Source organism: Prionailurus viverrinus, chromosome D4 (assembly GCF_022837055.1).
Source record: "Prionailurus viverrinus isolate Anna chromosome D4, UM_Priviv_1.0, whole genome shotgun sequence".
In the NCBI taxonomy this organism is placed as follows: Eukaryota; Metazoa; Chordata; class Mammalia; order Carnivora; family Felidae; genus Prionailurus; species Prionailurus viverrinus.
In genome coordinates, this window is record NC_062573.1 from 82824411 (window position 1) to 82841307 (window position 16897).

At 46.1% G+C, this 16897-nt stretch overlaps 1 protein-coding gene across 1 annotated transcript in view; it reads right to left on the minus strand.

Annotated features, from left to right (window-relative positions):
- The window catches only part of LOC125150393 (contactin-associated protein-like 3), a 192833-nt gene that overhangs the window by 62053 nt on the left and 113883 nt on the right, over positions 1–16897 (minus strand). The window contains exons 10-11 of the mRNA XM_047830275.1: positions 8628–8799; positions 382–488 (exon numbers count right to left, since the gene is read on the minus strand). Of these exons, the coding sequence (XP_047686231.1) occupies positions 382–488; positions 8628–8799 (279 nt within the window). The remainder of the gene's footprint in view (positions 1–381; positions 489–8627; positions 8800–16897) is intronic.

Sequence of the window (16897 nt, forward strand, 5' to 3'; positions counted from 1 at the left end):
GTTGCACAGACACAGACACATATACACGAAATAATGAAAAGGAAAGAAGGCGGCACCTGGGGGGCTCAGTCGGTTAAGCCTTTTGACTCTTGCTTTTGACTCAGGTCAGGATCTCACGGTTTCATGAGTTCGAGCCCGGCATCAGGCTCTGTGCTGAAAGCCTGGAGCCTGCTCGGGATTCTCTGTCTCCCTTTCTCTCTGCCCCTCCCCCACTCATGCTCGCACGTACACGCTCTCCCTCTCTCTCTCTCTCTCTCTCTCTCTCTCTCGCTCTCTAATAAATAAATAAACGTTAAAAAAAAAAAAAGAAAGAAAGAAAAGGAAAGGAGAACTGCATGGAAATCAGGACAGAAAAGGGAACAGGCAGGGTGTGGGGCTTACGGGAATGGCAGGTCGCGCCCAGGTAGCCAGTGTGCGCACAGTCACAGGAAAAGGTGTCCCAGGACTGGGAGCATTCGCCCCCGTGTTCACAATAGCTGGGCAAACACCTACAAGAGAACACAAACAACCGTTACTTCCCACATTCAGTCAGGAGAAAACGTGTACCTTCACCGACACGTTACAGCAAAAGACAGTAATGACAGTGGCTTGAAGAGAAAAATTGCAACATGAACAAAAATTGTTAGATCTGTCAAGAAGGTTTCCTAAGGCGATACCCACGACCAACTAAGAAACCCATTAGATGCTGCCAATTGTCACGTATTTGCGACAGATAAATTTTCTACCCGCTGCATTATCAAAAAATGTGTTTGCTTTTTCACGAATAAGGCAAGATCCATTTCATTACATGACCCGAGATATAAACTGCTAGCAATGGCCACAGGCACCCACAATTGTTCCCTGCTTCCGTGTCCTTGAACTGGGACCTACAGATCCTTCCGCAGAGAGGCATTCCTCTCCACCTTGAATCTGGGTTGGGCATGTGACCAGCTCCGACAGATGGGACATCAGCAAACAGATACAGCAGAGGCTAGAATTTGGGAGATGAAAGACCTACCCCCGGAAAATCATAATACATTGATGACAGAAACCGAAGACAACACAAACAGAAAGACATACTATGCTCATGGATTGGAAGAACCCTGTTCGTACTACCCATGTCCATACTATCCAAAGCAATCTACAGATTGAATGCAATCCCTATGAAAATGCCAATAGTACTTTTCACAGAACCAAAACAAAAAATCCCCAAATTTGTGTGAAACCACAAAAGACCCTGAAGAGTCAAAACAATCTTGAGAGAGAAGAACAAAGCTGGAGACATAATTCTCGATTTTAAACTATACTACAGAGTTGCAGTAGTCAAAAGAGTATGGTACTGGCACAAAAACAGACACAAAGATCAATGCAACAGAAATAAGAGTGCAGAAATAAACCCACATGTATATGGTCAATTAATCTATGGCAGAGGAGGTAAGGATATACAGTGTCGAAAAGACAGTCTCTTCGATAAATGTTGGGAACACTGGACAGCCACACGTGAAAGTATGAAACCGGACCACGTTCTTACACTACACATAAAAATGAACTCAAAATGGGTTAAAGACCTAAATTTGTGGCCTGAAATCATAAAACTCGTAGAAGAAAACACAGGCAATAACCTCTTGCACATCAGACTTACTAATATTTTTCCTCAGGCAAGGGAAACAAAAGTAAAAATAAACTATTGGGCCTACATCAAACTAAAACACTTCTGCACAGAGAAGGAAGCCATCAACAAAACAAAAAGGCAACTTATTGAATGGAAGAGGATATTTGCAAGTGATAGGTCTGAGAAGGGCTTAATAACCAAAATATATAAAGAATTGGTACAACTCAACAACAACAACAAATAATTCAATTAAAAAAGGAACATAGAATCTGAATAGACAGGATTGCAAAGAAGACATCCAGATGCCCAACAGACTCATGAAAACCTGCTCAACATCACTCATCATCAGGGAAATGCAGATCAAAACCACAGTGAGATACCACCTCAGACCAGTCAGAATGGCTCGTACCAAGAAGACAAGAAATAATAAATGTTTAGAAGAATGTGGTGAAAGGGAGCCCTTGTGCACTGTTGGTGGGAATGTAAATTGGTCCATCAACTATGGAAACGGTCTGGAGGTTCTCCAGGAAAGTGAAAATAGAAATACCATAGGATCCAGTAATGCCACTTCTCAGCATTTACCCAAGGAAAACAAAAACATCACTTTGAAAGGATACATGCACCCCTATGTTTACCGCACCAGTGTTTATAATATCCAAAATATCGAAGCAACCTAAGTATTCATCCATACATGAGTGGATAAGGAAGATGTCGCATATATACACAAAGATATGTTACTCGACCGTAAAATAAATGAAATCTTGCTATTTGATACAACAGGAATGGGCCTAGAGAGTATTACGCTAAGTGAAATAAGTCAGAAGGGGAAAGACAAATACCAGATGGTTCCACTTATATGTGGGATCTAAAAAACAAATACGCAAACAAAAAACAATAAAAAAAAAGAGAACCAGACTCAAATATGAGATGAAAATGGTGGTCGCCAGATGATGGGGGTAGGAGTGGGCAAAATACGTGAGGGGGATTAAGAGGTACAGACTGCCAGTTATAAAACGAACGACAAGATGAAAAATACAGCATGGAGAACATAGTCAACAGTATTCTAGTAACTTTGCCTGGTAACACATGGTAACTACACTTCTCCTGGTGAGCCCCATAATGTATATTCTTGTTAAATCACTATGTTGTACGCCTAAAATGTACTATGACAACTGTATTGCAATTAAAAATGTTAAAAATTTTAAAAGTTAACTCAAGGGAGACCATAGACCTAAATGTAAAATACCGAACTCTTAAACTCCCGGAAGACAACAAAACGGAAAATCTAGCTGATCTTGGGTTTGGTGATGACTTCTCAGATACGGTCTATGAAAGAAAAAAATGGGTAATTTAGATTTCATTAAAATTTAAAACTTCGCCATCAACGACATTGTTAAGGGAATGAGGTTACACACCACAGTCTAGGAGACAGTCTTGGCAAAACACACACTTGACGCAGGCTTGTTATCTGAAATACAGGGGAAACGCTTTTATTTTTTCAGTTTATTCATTTACTTATTTATTTGGAGAGAGGGAGGAGAGAGCACAGGGGAGGGGCAGAGGGAGACAGAGAATCCCCAGCAGGCTCCGTGCTGCCATCGCAGAGCCCGACACGGGGCTCGATCTCGCCAACCGTGAGATCGATCATAAGCTGAGCTGAAATCAAGGGTCGGACGCTTCACCGACCGAGCCGCCCAGGAGCCCCTAGGTAAAACTCTTTTAAAACCCAACAGAAGGCACATGAACCACCAATTAAAAACTGGCTCACAAGATCTGAGCAGATGCCATACAAAAGAAGATATAAAAATGGCAAATACACGTATGAAAACATGCTCCACATCGGCAGTCATTAGGAAAGTGCACACCAAAACCTCAGTGAGATGCCACTTCCCACCCACCAGGATGGCCATCATCAGAAAGGTAGAACAGGTGTTGACAGGAATGAGAAGGATCTGGACCCTTCTACGTCGCTGTTGGGACGATAAAATGGTGCTTTAGAAGTCAATCTGGAAGTTCCTCAGTTAGACGCAGAGTCACCACCGGCAGCAATTTCACTCCTGGGTACACGCCCAACAGAACTGAAAACACATGTCCACACGAACACCTGCAAGTGAATGTTCTTATCGGCACGACTCGTAATAGCCAAAAAGTAGAAACCACCCAAATGTCCACCAAGTGACGAATGGATAAACCAAATCCGTCACAGCCTTACAAAGGAACAGGATATCACGGCTTTGCCAATGATGTAGAAAAGAAGACCCGCGTCAATTCAAAGGTGGAGGACCTGGGTCCCCACAAGCCACACTGCCTCTCAGTTTAAGCTCTAAATACAGTCACTCAAAAGCCTCACACGTTTGCAGGAGCTACGTAACTATTCCCTCTGGAGCTCAAGAAGTCAAAGGGATGAGTAACTTTGGGTTACTTCTACTCTATGAGCAGTGAGCACTGAGCACTCCCTTACTGTTTGAGAGAGAGATGCTGGAAATGAGCCCAATTTCTTGCCAAGGACACACAGGCACGCTCTCTGCTGGGCCTTCTGCCATTTGAGTGGGAGACACCTGATTCCAGGCCAAGAACCAGAAGGCGGGCTTCCTGGGAAAACAGAAGGGTGTCTCTTCACCTCCAAGGATTACGAGGCAGGTCAGTCGACATCGGGGCCCCTCCCTTCGTGACTGCTGTCCCCGTGTCTTTGGCCCTTTTGGTTCTTCCCTCAATGGCTGCAGTTTCCTGGGCCCTCCCACGCCTGAGGTCGGCTTTGTTACCCCAAACCTCCTGCTTTCCTGGCGGGACCCAGCGTGCACACGGAAGACCAGAGAGAGGTATGAGCCGTAGTAACAAAACCTTCACGTGTGTGCGTGTGCAGGCACACCAGTGTGTATCTTAACCTGACTTGGACGCCGCGCCACCGCCAAAGATTGGTGGGGAACCGGAAGTCTAGCGCCCGGGCTGTGCTCACACGCAGATGACGAGAGCTTAGTCTGTACCAAGTTTCTATGGGAAGGGAAGTTATGAAACCTACACACCACGCATGGGCCAGGTTCCTTCCGCTTTCAGGGAAGATGTTGGCCAGAGTTGATGCGCAGGAGGGCAATCAGGGTGGGGATAGTACTTAACCTGTAAAACATTGCTAAGAGAACAGACTCGCGCCCGGACGAGAGCCAATTCAGGGAATTCACCGGGGACTTGTCGGGCTGCGGGGGGGTAAAGTGGGCACAGCTTTACAACAGGGAAGATGAAGATTAAAGCTGGAAATCTGGGTGGGACAGAAGACACGGATGAAGCGTTCGGTGAGCGGGGAAGCGTCCGGTTCCTGAAAGGTGGAACAGAAGCGGGAGCCTCTTCTCCACGGTGAGTGAAAAGGAGATCCCTGCTTGGGGATGGAAGCGTCAGCAGATGTCATGTTTAAGGTTCTCCCCAACCTAAGGATTTTGTGCCCCTAGGGTTCTCAAAATATCTTAAGACCTAATAACGAAACCTCTTGACTCTGGGCCTCCCAAGATGGTGCTTCTCCATCACTATCCCATCGAGCGGTGAGGTCACCCTTGATCCAGCTGTCCAGGCCAGAACCTGAGGCCCATCCTGACTCATCCTTCTCCGCCACCCCACGGCCCGGCAGCACATCAACTTGTCAAGATGTTCCCCAAACATGTACTTGTCACGATGTTCCCCAAACATGTAGGAGGGAGCCCTGTTTTTCTCTTCCCTACTTCGGGCCATCATCGCTTCCCACAGGTAGGCAGCCCCTTCCCCGGCCTCCCACCACACACCCTCTCTCTTCAGCCCACACCCAAATCCTCTCCCCGCCGTGGACCGTACTGCCTAACTGAAGCCTTCAGAGATGCCTCAGGGAGCCTCAGGTCAACGCCCAGACTTCGGCTTGGCCGCCGGGCCTCTGTGGTGCAGCCCCGCGCAGTGAGGCAGCCCCATCTCTCACCACCCCCTGCTCCTCCTTCTCAGACACCCAACTGGTACAGCAGGCCGTGCTCGAACAGGTAGACTCATGGCTGGCTGCACTTTGGGCTTGGGCACAAGGCTGTACCTTCCCTGGATGCGTATGTAGCCCCTCTCACTTGACGGACTTACCCACCTTGCACCCCACTCTAGAGGTCCCTCCCTCCTCTCCAAAAGCCCTGCCTCGTCCCGGAGCAAATCAGGGACCCTTCCTCCATGTCTCCACAACCCCCCACAACCTCAACTACTTATCCTCTCTAAGAGAATAAGCCTACTAATTCTCTCCAAGAAACGACGCGTATAGGGCACGATGGTGCGCTTAGCGTCTAGAAGATTAACGCCGGACAGAGGCCAAAGAAGTGGGAAAAGTGGCCCCATCCGTACAATCCAGGCCTAGCGGTGTTCAAGACGGCACTCCCGTGACTCTCAAAAGAAACCTTGACCGGACTGTGAAACCCGAGGTATATGACATGAAATCCTAACGCCCAAACCACAATTGGTGTAAGACACGATCCCTCCTCCCGGCTACCTCCTCCTGGAAACCTTGTTCCAAAGAACCCACTGCTCTCCCTGTGTCACGGGGGCCCCGGGGAAGACAGACCACCAGGTGCACGAGTCCTTGTGTGGCTCAGAAAGGTTTCCTACGTCCCATGAGATTTCAAACATCCTTTCATAACCCTGCGGTATCGTCGGGCCAGGAATGCTGTTACGCATCATCAATTATGAACTCCCATGCCTGACGGATAAAAGTCATAAAATCACTTGCGTTTTAATAATAAATCTCAGCTTTACTGAGCACACCACGACTTGCTCTGGACAGGCAGGGTGTGGGCTGGGCGGGTGGCCGGGCTCAGCAGCGGGCAGCCGGCAAGAGCCTGGGCGTGGACGTTTGCTCTGTCGTGTGTTCACGTGAATCCAATTTGTGGTGCATTGGACACTCAGTTGGTACGTATGGCCGGAAGGGCTAAGGAGAAAGGGACGTTTTTAGTAGTGGAGAATAAGGACACGTTTTTAGACGTTAAACCGTTAAAAATTGCGATTATCGACTGTATCGGCCAAAGAGTCAACAGCTCTTTTCACACCCATGAACCTCAATTTGTGCCGAAAGGAGGTAACTTAATATGCCAGATGTCTCCATCCATTCTTGGAACATATTTCTAAAAACCATTTTTGCGTGTGATAAGGAAAATCTTTCTATTTGGTGATGTATCATACATATATACACACCTATACATGCACCACACACGCTTTTGGCGGGGGCTAAAAGACTTGTATGCACAAAGGGGCAACATGCATTTCTTATGTCAGAGAAATCACTGTGACCACATCATGCTTTGGGAGGGAATTCTCCAGGCACCGATCTAACTTCCCACAGACGAACAGAAGGTGAACCATGCACATGAACATCGGCATTAACGAAATCACGTTCTCACGAGTTAATACTTCACGTACTGGAATTCACGGTTTCCTAACACGTTGCCAAACTGCAACGTAACTCGTAGTTTATCGGACACGACGTGGAATTGCAGTGAGCGCTAAACTTGGAACAGATTTGCCGTGGGGCACGTAGGTGGCTCAGTCAGTTGAGCGTCTGACTTCGACTCCGCACGGGGCTCTGTGCTGACAGTGCGGAGCCTGCTCGGGATTCTCTTTCTCCTTCTCTGTCTGCCCCTGCACCCCACTCTCACTCATTCCTCTCTCTCTCAAAAATAAATACACATCAAAAAAAACCTTTTTTAAAGAACCAGATTTACCGCACAAAGCACTTTGCAAAGTGCGACCTTTGAAGGGGTTGGCCGGGCACGGACGTGCGAGGGTGTCTGGAGCGCGTTTGTTTATTCAGCAGGGATATATGTCACTCCTACTGCAGGAGGCTACACCCAACAGGCACAGGAAAAGATTTAGTCCCTTTTAGCCAAAATAACTGAAAGTCCGATAGCATGACTAATGAGACCATTTGAATAAAAGGTGCAATGCTTAGCAATTTTAACCCGCTGTTGTTTCAAAGCTCTTCTCTAATTGACTTACATTATATGAGTTTCAGGGGGACAACATGATGATTGGATATTTGTATATCTTGTCCCGTGAAAAGTTTTTTCTTGCGATGAAAGATCTCCTTCCTCCCTTAGCAACTTTCAAATATACAACAGTATTATTAAGTCTAGGCATTATGCTGTACCTTACATCCCCATGAGACTTCTTGTATAACTGGAAGTTTGTGCCTTTTTTTTTTTTTTGGAGAAAGAGAGCACACACCGCGGGGAAGGGGTAGAGAGAGAGGGAGAGAGAGAATCCCCAGCAGGCTCTGTGCTGTTAGCACACAGCCTGACGTGGGGCTCGATCCCACGAACCATGAGATCACGACCTGAGCCAGTAACAAGAATCGGACGCTCAACCGACTGAGCCACCCAGGTGCCCCAGGACCTTTTCACCTCTTTCAGCCACTCCCACTCCCCCACACCACCACGGGCACCACCAATCTGTTCTCTGTAAAAGCCCTGCTTGTCTCATCTCCCTCAGGGAACCAGTACCATGTTCAGCCTGTGGTAACTGGGTTCGTTCCATTCTTTGTTGTGTTTACATGACCAGAAATCCCCAAAGGCTCAACCTTTCTCCAAGGAACAGTTACTTTCCATTTTCCAAGCAGAAAAGGGAAGTGTGGGGTGAATCCAGCTGACCACATTGACTTACTGGTCCTCGGTGATTCATTATCTCTGTAGACTATTCTAACCTGTTTTGTGCAGTGGAAAAATTCTTAAAAGTATTTCTACTCAGTATTTATGCTCAGTAATTATATCACCATCAACAGAATTCTGTAACAACTAAGCAGTGTGGGGACAGACACAGGGAAAATTCATGAGAGTGCGTCTTCTAAGAAAATATTATCATTCAAAGGAGCAATTATTCAAAAAGAAAGACTGTCATTTTCTGGTTTTCAACGTAATCACAACTTTTCCATTGGGACTAGATATCAGGAAGAGAGAAGGAGCTAGAAGAAGGCGCTTTTTCTCCGCTGTCCATTTTTTTCAATCTACGATCAAACGACTGAAATCAAGAATGCTAAAATGACACGCGATGGCTTTACCTGTCTGTGAGGCCGCATGTGTCTATCTGGAGGTCACGGAAACTCCCCAGCGCCCCCTGCTGCACCGTGATGGGATCCACCGCCTTGTCGCCAATGGAGATGAGCCTCAGGCAGCCCTGAAAGCCGCCCAGGGGACCTCCACATCCAGAGCCAGAGACGCTGTCAGGACAGCCTGCACGAACACGGAGATACACAAAGGAGAAAGTCAACCGTCGTGACCAAAATAGGGCACAGTGTTTCTTAAATGCAAGTTTGCTGCCTCCTCCTGAGGACGAGGCTTCCTAACTTTTCGGAAGGGCCATACTGATCGCGGAGAGGGTGGCGGGTGGCTGAAAGAACAGAAGCTAGCGGTTTCGGTAAAGCACAGAAATAACAAGCGGAACCAGGCTTACGGGCGGATGGGCCGAAGGTAGGACGTGCAACCCTACCAGTAGAGTCAAGGCACGTTTAATTCCAGCAAAATTTGATTCCTCTCGTGCAAGCGCACAGAAAAAAATCACTCCTTTTAGCATGATATGAAACCATGCGAATAAAGGGCATGTGATAACAGAATCAGAGAAAAAAACTCACAGGCATGTGAAATTTCTACTCTGTATGTTCATGCGTGCGCACACAGACACAGGCATAAAACATTGTTTGAGGGGCGCCTGGGTGGCTCAGTTAAGCGTCCGACTTCGGCTCAGGTCACGATCTCGAGGTCCGTGAGTTCGAGCCCCGCGTCGGGCTCTGTGCTGACAGCTCGGAGCCTGGAGCCTGCTTCCGATTCTGTGTCTCCCTCTCTCTCTGCCCCTCCCCCGTTCATGCTCTGTCTCTCTCTGTCCCAAAAATAAATAAACGTTAAAAAAAAATTTAAAACAGAGTTTGATTACAACTGGTCAGAGAGGGGTGCTTGGGTGGCTCAGTCAGTTAAGCATCTGACTTCGGCTCAGGTCACGATCTTGTGGTTTGTGAGTTTGAGGCCCTCACTGGGTTCTATGTTAATGGCTCAGAGCTTGGAGCCTGCTTCAGAGTCTGTGTCTCCCCTGCTCTCTCTCTGCCCGCCCCCCCCCCTTGTGTCCTCTCTCTCTCTCAGAAATAATAAATGAATAAACTTGAAAAAAAAGAAAAAGAATTATGTATGTGAAACTTCCACTCTGTAAGTGCATATGTGTGCGCACAAGCACAGGCATATTTAAGTTTTTTCAGTGTTTATTTATTGAAATAACTCCCAGAGTGTGAGTCGGGGCGGGGGGCGCATAGAGAGAGGGAGACAGAATCCGAAGCAGGCTCCAGGCTCTGAGCCGTCAGCACAGAGCCCAACAGGGGGCTCGAACCCACCAATCGCAAGATCATGACCTGAGCCCAAGTCGGATACTTAACCGACTGAGCCACCCAGGCACCCCAAGCACAGGCATATTTAAAACCATGTTTGATTTTAACTGTCCAAGGAAATCTAAGAACAATCCATACGTACATTTCTAATTGTTTCTGAATTAGGCAATTTAATCAAATACCTTTTAACAGTAACACACAAAATGAACAAGGATCTCACGATGATATGGCACTGAAAATAATGGAGAAAAATTAGCATCAGACTACTCCATGAAAAAAAGAAATGGGCTTTGATGGTTTCCAAGAGTAAGAGTTAAATTTTACAAGTCATGCCGCAGTCACTAATTGGTGCGGTGTAATTACTGTTAAATTAATTAAGCAAGGGGGCCACCAGACAGAGGCGGCTCACCAAAAGCTTTGGTGGCCTCGGAAAGCAAACCGAAGTCTGGGCCTTTAAATGCCCCCGGGTTCTGAAATCAAACCCTAAGGACAGCCCATCACGAACAGCTAACCAGGCTTTAAGCTATAGCCAATCAATAATTTCCTTTCTTTGCTTCCGCACCTTCTCTATAGAAGCCTGTCCCCTGGCTCCTGTCTCTACGGAGCCCCCCTAACCACCTCTGGTTTGCTGTTGCCCAATCTGAATCAATCTTTGCTCAAATAAACCCTTAAAATTTCTGATACGCCTCAGGGTATCTTTTACCATTACAAACCACAATTCCCAGTGATTTTATTGTATCCCCTTGGGTTTCCCAAGAAGACGATGCTATCAGAGTAATGATGAGCCAGGTCACGGCTTTGAAATACAATCAAAGCAAATGGGGTTCAGAACCACCTCCTTCCCCATGTGTGGGGCCACGTGTGGGGCTCTCCCAGCCCCTGCTGAGCTGCCTCCTACAGGCATCGCAGATTTGAGTACTGCAACATGCCTCAGGTATGGGAGGAAAGGAACAGAAAATGAGCACAGTCACCGTAAACGCTTTTGTAAAAGGCAACAACTGGAGGAAATCTGCATACAGAGCCTAGTTCCCAAGACACCGCCCAACCCACCGCACTTCATTTTTAGGACAGAGGCTGAGGGTCTCCCCCAGAACTGGGGGGGGGGGGGATGGCCAGTGCCCAGGGATGCAACAAAGTGGTCAGTGGGTGGTCTACCCCCATTTCTCTCCTGGGACGTCCCTGAAGGGCAGAATGCTTCAGAGCCTCCGCGGGACGTCCTGAGGCTCCTGTTGGAACTGCATCCACACCTCAACTTGTCTCTGTTCATCCCAGCTGCTCTCTCGACCTTCGGAGGATTGTTCCCAAGAATTAACCTCACCAAACCCCGGTACACAAATGTGCCAGGCAGAGAGGCGGCTTCCCGGGGAACCCACCTGCAGCGACGTGGGATAAAATCACAAAGTGTTCACCTAACTGAATACTTGATTTCCATAGGCAAACACGAACGAAGCACAGCATTTTTAAATAATCAATATGGCTTTAAGCCCGAGAAATCGCGCACTAAATTGCATGCTTCGTGAAAAATTTACCTATTTTATTTATTCTTTCCCTTATATAATTATGTTTCATTCACATCACCTCCAGGGGAATGTTTTCTTTTAACTTATGAGATAGAAGATCTTAATTATTCATCTTTTTAAAAAAATCATTAAAAAAATCATTTTCCAATTATTTAAATATTAAGGATTTTTTTTTTTTGGTTAATATTTACAGCCTGGGTTTGAGATTATTTTATAAGGCTCTTATTTTTTTTAATGAAAAGGAATCCATAATTTTATAAAGATTTTATTCATTGTACTCCCATGTGTTTCTTTCCTCTCTCTTTGAACGTTTGTCCTGAGGTCACTGGTGTCCTTCCAAAGGGTGGGGGGACAGAACATGGAGCCCCCTCGGTCCCAGGAGCTTGCTGCCTAAGAACTTCCACAAAATGCACTTTTCCTTCAGTGACTGAGGCTTTGATGCTTTGTATTCCTGGCAAATACAATCCAAAACCAGCCAAGGCCTGCCATCAGGTTCAACTCTGTTGGGCCCAATGCAACCCCATAAGGTAGCCTCGTGGAGACTTGACCCTTCAAATGTGGTTCGACGTCACAAAGAACTGCTTAACTCTAAAGTTCTGTACCATTTCCTTGCTTTATGCGAAAATACGCACATTTCGGCACGTAAAAGAATTTCTGAAGGGTTATATTTGGAAGAAACCTGGTACATCTTTATATCTTTACAGGTGACTTCGACTGACAGTGCTTAGGAACAGGGCATTTGCTTACTTCTCTCCAGCCACCGTCCCTTCCTCTGGATCACGAGCCTCAAACTCATCTAAAATACAAGGCAGAATCTGGGGCGCCTGGGCGGCTTAGTCGGTTAAGCGTCCAACTCTGGATTTCGGCTCAGGTCATGATCTCACAGTTCATGGGATCGAGGACTGTGTCTCGCTCTGCGCTGACAGTGTGGAGCCTGCTTGGGATTCTCTCTCTCCCTCTCTCCCTGCCCCTCCTGGGCTCATGCTCACACTCTCTCTTTCTCTTTCAAAATGGATAATAAATATGGGCACCTGGGTGTCTCAGTCAGGGAAGCATCTGACTTCAGCTCAGGTCACGACCTCGCGGTCCGTGAGTTCGAGCCCCGCGTCAGGCTCTGTGCTGACGGCTCAGAGCCTGGAGCCCACTTCCGAGTCTGTGTCTCCCTCTCTCTCTGCCCCTCCCCACTTGCACTCTGCCTCTCTCTCAAAAATAAATAAATATTAAGGAAATTCAAAATAAATAATAAACAAATAAACTTAAAGTAAAATAAAACACAGTGCAGCACCTAACTATTCCCGTAAAGGACAAAACTAAGCAGAATCTAGCGGTCACAAGGAAACGTTGTCAAAGTGGAACGTTCCAAAGAAGGAAAGGTCAGACTGCTAAGTGCTTCATTGCTGCAGAGGTCGGGAAACGAGGGGAGCCACAGCCCCAGAGAAGCCCAGGCCGGAAGACGCCCATTCATTCATGCTCAAGACTGCCTGAAATCCTGACGGTAAAAAGGCAGAGGGTCATTCCTCGCTGACCTGACTCGAGATGGAAGTCAAAGCGGAGAGGGAGTATTCACTGCTACATTAATGGAACACACCCGTCACTATCCAAGGGGTCGGAAAGTTAAGTACCTCTGAGGATGGCGGAGAAACTGTCACTTTATGGCACTCACCAGGATGGGTCCTCAGTGAGGCCTCATCCCGGTCCTCATTGGTTCCCCGGCCTGTTCACGTTTCACGCAAGGACGCTCGAGAGATGCTCAACATGATGTAATAGTCCCCCACTCTGTGGCGCAAGCGTGCTATTGAATGGTACAGAGATCCCTTACCAAAGCTCCGTACGATCCGCCAGAGCAAAACCATCGTTGGAAGAAAAATTTACAAACAAAGCTCAGACTGAGAAAAGTGAGGGAAGTAAAAAGGGAACCCCGGAGTGTTGACAGGACACACGAGAAAGGCTGCTAATTGGCAAGAGGGCACGTCGCGTGGAAAGAAAGCCACAGAGCCCTGGTTTGTGCCGCTGTCCCATCATAATTAAGGAGATCATCTCCTTCATTGGCTAAAGTGTCCTGGCTTGCACAATAAATCATACGGCCACCCTAACTGTAACTGCCAGATGTCCTCATCCGTCTTTATGGGAAAGCATGTGACTGATCGCATGGTAAATGGGAATTTACAATTGGCCCCTCCATCGGGAGAAACCCAAGGGGAACAAGAACTGGTTAGGGAGGGTCCCAGCACATGGGGTATTGGTTTCTGTGAAATACAGGGCATGAATTGGATAAAGTGAATTTGCTTGTTAAACATGATGCATATTCTGCTTCTGGTGGAAATTAATGACGAAGATAATTAAATAAATAGACGCTGGCATCAACCATTCTTGGGACTGGATAAAATAACTCTAACATTGACGTCTCGGGGTCTCAAGGTTTCCACTCAAGTTGAACCTGACATGACCCACTTTACCCAGAACAGAGCTGGAAAGTCAAACAGACTGTAGAGACAAGGGGCTCTGAACAAGGGAGTCTTCACCTGTGCATAAAGCTTGTGAATACAGTACATCTACTGAGAACCAAAACTCCATGTTCACTGGTCCCCAGACCTCCCTTTCTTGATTTTCCTTGACCGCAAATAATATTCGTCTTTTTACTTAGTATCAGTAAATTGGTCTGTTTTGCTTTCGTTTGTTTTAGCCTGGTGAGGGCATCGGTGGAGTGTTTTGGATAGTATATATTCTTCCTCCAGGAAAAAAGATGCTGTGATGTTGGTATAACACGCACAGTTGATTAGGTTAGTTTGAATCATTGCCTGGAAGTGTTCGATAGGCCCAAGTTGGGTATTTACAGCTACGTATGTAGAGGTCATTCTGAATTTATACATTAGTTAGGGATAATGTGCTGTGACCTGCAAGATCTTACACTGTCTTTGCCACTTAGCGGCAAATTACAATCGCGGCCAAAAAACAGGAAAGTGGTAATGAAGAAAAGACATTCTACCCTCTCATGGGATGTTTACACTTTGTAATTCCGCTCATCTGCAGGACGCTATTTGTTACGGGAAGCCCTACTAACAAGACAGTTGTTCTGCACACCAACACAATTTTATGAAACTATGTGAGGAAAGGCCTATTATGCTCTTCTCAACACATCGCCTCCAAATCTCCAGGGTCCTTTCATAGACCAGAGGCTGGGTCTCTGTGCAAAACCCATGCGACTAATGCGAACTCGCGAGCGTCGATTCGGCGTAATGACTGGAGTCTGTCGCTGGAAACACCGCACGCGACCTTGTTTCTTCGTATCGACTGTGCGTAGTAGGAAAGCTTGGTAGTTTGTGCATAAGGAAAATTTTTAAATCACGGGCAAGATTATTCTTGGCCGCCGGAGGAGGACATTTATAGAACTTTTTAGAATAGCAAAAAAAAAAAAACCAAAAACTGGGTACAATCCAACTGTCAATCAATAGTAAAACGGGACAGATTTAGTAAGTAAAACATGGCATAATATACATCAAAAGCCACAGAGCGGTAAAAATTAATTAACTTTTACCTATAGACATTCACACGGTGGATCTCAAAAATAAATATAAAAAACAACCACAGTAATAATTAAAAAAAAAGAAAAGAACACAGAAGGATGCATACTGTGGTACCCTATTTATAAAATTAAAAGCAAGGCAGCACACAACACTCTTCTTTTAAAGTCCCTACATAGATAACAGGTTTAAAGAAAGGCAATACATTAAAAATTACAAACTTTCAGTTGTCAAATAAATAAGTTATAGGGATAATGTACAGCATGGTGACTACAGGTAATAATGCTGTATTATGTATTTCAAAGTTGCTAAGAGAGTAGATCTTCCTTTTTTTAATTTTTTTTAATGTTTTATTTATTTTTTTGAGACAGGGAGAGACAGCATGAACAGGGGAGGGTCAGACAGAGGGAGACACAGAATCCTAAGCGGGCTCCAGGCTCAGAGCGGTCAGCACAGAGCCCGACGCGGGGCTCAAACTCACGGACCGCGAGATGGTGACCTGAGCCGAAGTCGGCTGCTTAACTGACTGGGCCACCCAGGCGCCCCGAGAGTAGATCTTCAAAGTCCTCATCACAAGAAAAGAATTGTAACTATGTCTGTGGATGGATGTTCACTGGACTTACTGTGGATCACTTCCCAGTACAGACAAATATCGAGGCATTATGTTGTACATGTGACACGAGTATGATGTCATACATCGGTTTTATCTGAATTTAAAAATCAAAGGGACACCGGGGTGGCTCAGTCGGTTGAGCGTCCGACTTTGGCTCAGGTCACGACCTCATGGTTCGTGAGGTCGAGCCCCAGGTCGGGCTCTGTGCTGGCAGCTCAGAGCCCGGAGCCTCCTTCGGATTCTGTGTCTCCCTCTCTCTCTGCCCCTCCCTGACTCCTGCAGTCTCTCTCTCTCTCTCTCTCTCTCTCTCATGAATAAATAAACTTAAAAATTTTTTTTCTCAATTTAAAAATAAAAAAAGCAATACAAAGATTAGTAAAAAGAAATGCAGGGTAATACTTAACTGGGGGGGATGAGAATCTGGAGGAATAAGGGAAGCTTTGAAAGCATTGTAATGTATGTTCATTTTGTTATTATTATTATTTTTTTTATTTTTCGAGAGAGAGCATGAGCAGGGGAGAGGGGCAGAGGGGGAAAGAGAATCTTAAACAGGCTCCACGCTCAGCACAGAGCCTGACATGGGGCTTGATCGCACGACCCTGGGATCATGACGTTGAGCCGAAATCCAGAGTCGGATGCTCAACCAACCGAGTCAGCCAGGTGCCCTGAAAGCATTGTAGTGTTTAACTGCATACACTGGGGGGATGAGCCCATAAATATTCAAGAGACATGAGTAGTATTTTAAAATACATACACACGGGGCATCGGGGTGGCTCAGTCGGTTAAGCGTCTGACTTCAGCTCAGGTCGTGATCTCATGGTTCGTGAGTTTGCACCCCGCATGGGTTGTGCGCCAACAGAGCAGAGCCTGCTTCGGATTCTCTGTCTCCTTCTCTCTCTGTCCCTCCCCTGCTCGCCCTCGCGCGCATGCTCTTTCTCTCAAAATGAGCAAGTAAACGTTAAAAAAAATAAAATGTATACATGTATTGCGTAGCAACTACTGATTCATACGACATCAGCGTGTAAATATCTAGGAAGTTACCTACTCAGGTAGGTTAACTGTTGCCCGTTGGGAACACGTAGAGCGTTCAAATTATGAAAGAAGGTTCAAACATCAAAGAAGATTCTGTGGTTTTGAAAAGTATTTTTTTTTTTACTCTTTAATAAATATAACGAGTATTCTATTTTGTATCGTTAAACAACATAGCAAGGATTTTTCTTCCTATCCCTTTTAGTGTCTCAAACTCCTTTACCTTTTAAGTTATAGCTCCTAGATAAATTCTTTATTTAGTTTTCAAGGAATCTG